The following is a 6,017-nucleotide window of genomic DNA, read 5'->3' on the forward strand; positions in this document are numbered from 1 at the left end:
TGCCCTTGTGGATTTGGGTATTGACTATGAGTCGGCAAGTGATGAATCCAGTGACAAAGGAGAATTGGTTGAAGAGCACTTGCAGGAAGGGGACATTGAAGAAGAAGAAGAAATTTGGATCAGTGAACGTGTAACGATCGACAGGCGTTCTACAAGGCCGTCATACAAGGAAGCTGCCATTTTGAATGTGGCCAATTCCATCTTTGAGATGCCTCTTACTTTCTTTAAGAGGTTCCTCCCAATGATGTATATCACGACATATTGCATTCCTACTATCAATGCCCAAGCCGCTGCCATAGATGTCCCAAACTGGCGCGAACTTACCCCCACTGAGTACTTCCTTTGGATTGGACTTTGGAGTATTATGGCATGGCTCCCCTGCAGTGACAGAGGCTTTTATTGGAGAACACATCCAACGATATTGGTTCCTTCTCCCCTTAACTTTGGACGATGGATGTCAAGACGCCGATTTGACGCCATTCTTGCAGCTCATATACTAGAGCATCCAAATATTATGCAATCAAGATGAGCCGAAGATCCTTTGATCCCTATTCGTGCATTTGTTGACGAGTACAATGCAAATCTGGTTGATGCCTTGGAACCTGGAAGCATGTTGACAATTGATGAGAGTATGAACCAATAGGTTGGAAAGGTTTCGCGAATCCCAATGTCAAGGAGATCATTTCCAAACCCCATCCTGTTGGTCAAGAATTTAATACACTTGCTGATGCAACGACCAACATCATTATTCGTCTCGATATCAGCGAGAAAACATTTCAGTGAAAAAAGTTTGGTGATCAAGGTGCTGTCATCTCCACCGTTTTGCGCCTCTCCGAACCTTGGTTTGCGACTGGAAGAACAGTTCTTGCTGATTCCTGGTTTGGAACTCCTGCATGTGCCACTGTTCTTTATCAGCATGGGCTCTACAGCATTATGGCAATGAAGAAGAGAGCACACTGGCCGCGCAATGTACCTCGTGATTTGCTGTCTCGACTTGGGGAGGAAGCTGGATCTTCAATTTCGCTGGTTGGAACCATCGATGAGGTCCTTATGGCCATCTGTATTCTTCGTGACAGAATACCGCAGTGCGTCATCAGCACTTGTAGCACAACAACACTGGGCTCAGAGGTGACTCATGTCATGAAGCGGGGAAACCAAAGCTATATTGCGACCTTCCGTCGTCCAACTGTTTTTGACGACTACAATGCTGGAAAAGGCGCAGTAGATATCAACAACAACAACCGCGATAACATGACATCATACCATGATATTATTCGCACACGTTCCTGGGAGATCCGAGCCTTTTCTTTCTTTTTGGCTTTAGCAGAAGCAAATGCTTTTCTTGCATGGCGATCATTCGGACCACCAGAGAAAAGAAACATTACTCACTTCGCATTTCGAGAGCAGCTCTGTACTGAGATGATATTCGAATATCGATCAAGTGTAAAAATGGCAACGGAAACCGAAGAACAACAGCAGCAGGACCAAGAGAATGAGATACATGATCTGTTATCCATTGGCCAACGCGTTGTCAAGGCAACTGGCAAAAAGTATTCTCGCCAGTGGATTTGCTATATCTGCAAAGCAAAAAGCACGTTGTACTGCAGCTGCACTCCGACAAAGGGTCTATGCAAAGGTAGTTGTTATAGAATTCACCTACAAGCAAAACAAACACAACATCAATGATAAAACTTATATAGAATAATTTTAATTGTGCCATTCTACTATTGTATCATCTTTTTTCACCTCTTTTCTTTTGTTTTGAAGAATATAAACAGTCCCGAAGTAGACACTAGATCTAGTGTCTAAAATTACCACCTGTTACCGACCGAATTGAAAGATGTATAACAAAGCAAACAATACGTTCTGAAACATATCCAATGCCATGTAGGTATATCATGGCCCTATGCTGTATATATTGAAATATGAGGAAAAAATAGCGAAAACTGCAACTGCTATAAACACTCAAAGGAGACACTAGATCTAGTGTTCGGGGTGCAAAGATACTCATTAAAGGCAAAGGGTTTTGTGCCATCAAAGAAGAGTCGGCTTGGGCTCACATGTATTAAAGAAAGCAGAATGGTTTAAGTGTGGTTGAAAATCGACTTCCCTATATGCCCCTAAGCACCAGTGAAAGATGCTCTCGCGACAATGTGCCGAATAAGGAAGCATGTCGATCCTGTTACACACAGTGCTTGTGATCCAAGAAAGAACGATGAGCACATTAAAAGAGCAGGAGGATTTTCGTACGGGTTGTTTTTCTGATAAAAAAAATGACTGATGCCGCTGCCTTGTGGTGATGTAAAAGAACCTGTCTTTGATCAATGGATTCATCACCGCAGCCCTGCGTAAGATTTACCTAAACAGACTGCTGCGGCGTTCGTGCGACTTCGTTACCATGGCAACCCGTTGCTGATAGCGTACTCTTTTTAACCCTTCCGGTCCACCACGCGGCTTGTGTGTTATCTATTTATATCAGCTCGGTTTGCATGAAGCAATGATCCTTTCTTTCTTTCTTTCTTTTTCACACACGCCCTTTTTCCTTCTCTGTGTCGACACACACACACACAACACGAATAAGACAAGACCCATGTCTAGCATCGAACCTTTTGAAATCCCGTCCATTCCACCTCAGCGTCTTGCTTCGCTCAAAGAAAAGCTACAGAACGTTGAGTATCCGAACGAGCTCGAAAAGAATGTCGGCTGGAAGTATGGTGCACCTCGACGAGCTGTTGAGCCTCTCGTTCAAGCCTGGCTCAACGACTACAACTGGGAAAAGGCGCGTGCCGAAATGAACAAGTGGCATCACTACCGCGCGGAAATCCAAAGTTCTTTGGCTTTTCAGAAGCACCCAAACTTCCCGGCCACGGTGGCTCAAAGAGCGGTGAAATCTTTCACAAGCTCATGACATCAGTACTCGGTTACGATGAATACAGTAAATATGACCGTTTCGTTGGATGCAATACCAAGAGCATGTGCTGATAAATGTATACCCATATCTGTTCAAGTGGTTCACGGATCCGACTTTGGCACCATGGTCGGCAAATGGCTCGCTGTCAAGCATCCTCAGCAGTGCAAGGGATTCCACACGGCCACGTCCGGATGTATGCCACCCATCCCAACGCCCGGTTTTCTATGGTCCCACCCACTCAAGGTGGCAAAGTTTATGGCTAGCATCGCTCTCGGTATGGACACAGTCTATGGTCGTGGTTCTTCCAAAATCAAGGGCCGATCGTTTGTCGACGTTGAAAATGATCCTGAACTTGGTTACTGTGCCATCCAGAGTACACGACCGTACACTTTAGCATATGGTTTGACTGACAGTCCAGTGGGCCTTTTGGGTAAATGCATCATAACCCCATCTATCATCAGTAATTGATCATTTTCCCCACTAACTGCCACAATAAATACTTAGCTTGGCTACTCGAAAAGTACCACAATTGGTCATATCCTGAAAACAAGGATGACAGTGTCGTGTTGCCAGACACCATCACCACCGACGAGTTCCTCACTCAAGTCACTCTCTTCTGGCTGACAAATTCGATTTCCTCGTCGATCCGTTTCTACTATGAAACCTTCAATGATGCAGGAGTGAAGGCGGTGTTCCCGCTTTACGTCAACATCCCGAGTGCAGTGTCCTGCTTCCCTGCTGATCTAAGCAAGGTATTACTTTATAAAAGATGGTGCGATTGTCATTAAACAAACAAGCTGACAGCACGGTGACTGAATCTTACTATGTAGGTCCCTCGCGAATGGCTTGAAGCAAACTTCAATTTGCAGCAATACAACGAACTCGACATGGTATGTACATATATGCTTTTGCTTCACTATGGTATTCTCTTGCTCACTCTCTGCTATCTTTAGGGAGGTCATTTTCCGGCCTTGGAGTGTGGAGCGTTGCTGGTGGATGAGGTGCAACGATTTGGCAAATTTTTGAAGACGATGGAATACTTAAAGTAGCGATAGCAGCAGCAGTTTTGGCTGTCATTGTTCCCCTTCTCCTTAGCAGCAGTAGCAGTATTAACCTTTCTTTTTCTTACCTGGCTATCTTTACAAAGAAGAATAAAGTTGTTCATTTTTTTTCGCGGTCTCTACTCACGTATTATTACTGCCTTATACACTGGGAATCCCACTATTGAGATACGTTCCTGAGAGCTCTTGAATAGATTGATACTGACTGATCTTCTCGGGTGTAATGGTTAGACGTCTATCAACGTCAAATGAAGGCTGACCATCGTTTTAGGCAACTTGTTTCTTTTCTGGTAAACAGGTTCAGCCCTGTCCCACCTGACAGTGGAATGACCGTCAATTCCGTCAGGGGAAACTTTCGTCCGTCTGTTTTCGCGCATACATGTACTACACACGCAAGCTTCTTTTTTTTTTTTTTAATGTAATCTCTCACGTACGTTTCCACAAGAATCATGGTAAAGCTAGCTCATTAAACGATTATTGCTGCTATCAAAGTGTAATACATTAAGTTAGCTTTTATCGCAAATTGTAATGTATAGTTCAATCCTTCTATTCCTCAAGAAGGTATGTCACCCTCTACTTTTCTTTCACACTTCTCGGATTTTATGCATGGTTTTAAAGTATTAGAACACTGTTACATCCAGCACGCGACTTTGTGGATTTCGTCAACAAGTCGCCATCGCCCTTCCACTGCACTCATGGAGCTGCTGAGCTGCTGAAACAGGTATACACACCTCTTTTGCAAATATGAATAGTACAACAGTCAGAAGTTGGTCCTTACGTACGGAGTTGGGGGTAAATGTAGGCAGGTTTCACAGAGATCAAGGAACGTGACAACTGGAATGGTGCTATTGAACGCAATGGCAAATACTATTTTACTCGAAACGGCTCGTCGATCGTTGCTTTTGTTGTCGGTGGCAAATACGTTCCTGGTAACGGGTCTACTATTGTGGGCGCGCATACTGATTCTCCTTGCTTAAAGGTAAATGATTACAAGAAAGAAGGGGAAGCTTCTTGTTGGATCGAAGTGTTTATTCATGTTCCATACTGTTATGCACAATAGGTCAAACCTATCTCTAAAAAGGAAAAGAGTGGTTATCTGGAAGTCGGTGTCCAGCTTTACGGTGGTGGTATCTGGTAAGGGACATGAGAAAATAGTAATCATTGCGACTCGGATACCTAACAAGTATGGGTTTATCGATCAGGCACGCATGGATCGTGATTTGGGCGTTGCTGGATGCGTCATGGTCGAAGACAACAATGGCAAATACCGTCACACAGTGGTTAAAGTGGACAGGTAGGTAAAAGGATGAATTTTTTGAGTTAGTGTAATAGAGAAGGTACATTGTTTAATTAATGTACTTTGGGGTGCCTAGACCTCTTTTGCGTATTCCCACACTTGCAATCCACTTGGATCGTAATGCCAACGACAGTGTAAGTATATTAATGTGCTGGCGAATTAGAAAATGGAAGTAAACTCTATTTAATGAAAATGAACACATTTACTATCCGTAGTTCACGTTCAACAAGGAAGTCCAGCTTGCACCAATTCTTGCTACTGCCACCAAAGCGTAAATGTCACCTCTTTCCCTTATATACAATAGATATATCCTCATTCTTGTATACACATACTCAAAAATTACATATTCTCATCTGTTAGAGAGTTGAACAAGACTGAAAGTGACGTACCCATAGACCCAAATGATAGCGTTAGTCACCAAGTTCGTGTCGCCCGGTTTGTGTCACGTGCGAAGAAGCTCATTAATGATGACGTGTAGTTCCTGCCGGATATTGTTGCTCATCTTCAGGAGCAGCAGTGAACATTCAAACTAGTGTCGAAAAAACAAAACCGTATTTGCCACGGTTTTTTTTTGTAATGAAGCATAACAGAAGAAAGTCAAGCTTAAATTGAGAATCTAGCTTTGATCTGTAGTAGTAGTAGTATGTAGCGATTCTTTCAATTCCTTGATCAAAATAACCATTTTGTAATAATTAATAGTGACACTACCTAGTATCAATATTCAATATTTCGTTTTGGTAATTAGTAA

The 6,017-nt window shown here is 43.1% G+C and overlaps 2 protein-coding genes across 2 annotated transcripts; both read left to right on the forward strand.

The window, feature by feature from the left end:
* Positions 1 to 2,590: 2,590 nt before the first annotated feature.
* On the forward strand, positions 2,591 to 5,110 carry BDB00DRAFT_875899 (Alpha/Beta hydrolase protein; the record flags this gene model as incomplete). Its single annotated transcript, XM_053127418.1, has 10 exons — positions 2,591 to 2,783; positions 2,846 to 2,935; positions 3,009 to 3,341; positions 3,416 to 3,663; positions 3,742 to 3,801; positions 3,865 to 3,912; positions 4,509 to 4,533; positions 4,614 to 4,693; positions 4,775 to 4,951; positions 5,033 to 5,110. 10 exons carry the CDS (start codon positions 2,591 to 2,593, stop codon positions 5,108 to 5,110), a joined length of 1,332 nt encoding a protein of 443 aa, XP_052976068.1.
* On the forward strand, positions 4,854 to 5,789 carry BDB00DRAFT_931648 (aminopeptidase I zinc metalloprotease-domain-containing protein; the record flags this gene model as incomplete). The annotated part of the gene is made up of 7 exons (XM_053129046.1): positions 4,854 to 4,951; positions 5,033 to 5,106; positions 5,175 to 5,266; positions 5,346 to 5,403; positions 5,485 to 5,540; positions 5,630 to 5,678; positions 5,748 to 5,789. Exons 3-7 carry the CDS (start codon positions 5,181 to 5,183, stop codon positions 5,787 to 5,789), a joined length of 291 nt encoding a protein of 96 aa, XP_052976069.1. The 5' UTR covers positions 4,854 to 4,951; positions 5,033 to 5,106; positions 5,175 to 5,180.
* Between the last annotated feature and the right edge of the window lie 228 nt (positions 5,790 to 6,017).

The sequence above is a fragment of the Zychaea mexicana genome (genome assembly GCF_025766255.1).
Source record: "Zychaea mexicana strain RSA 1403 chromosome Unknown BDB00scaffold_80, whole genome shotgun sequence".
NCBI lineage: Eukaryota > Fungi > Mucoromycota > Mucoromycetes > Mucorales > Lichtheimiaceae > Zychaea > Zychaea mexicana.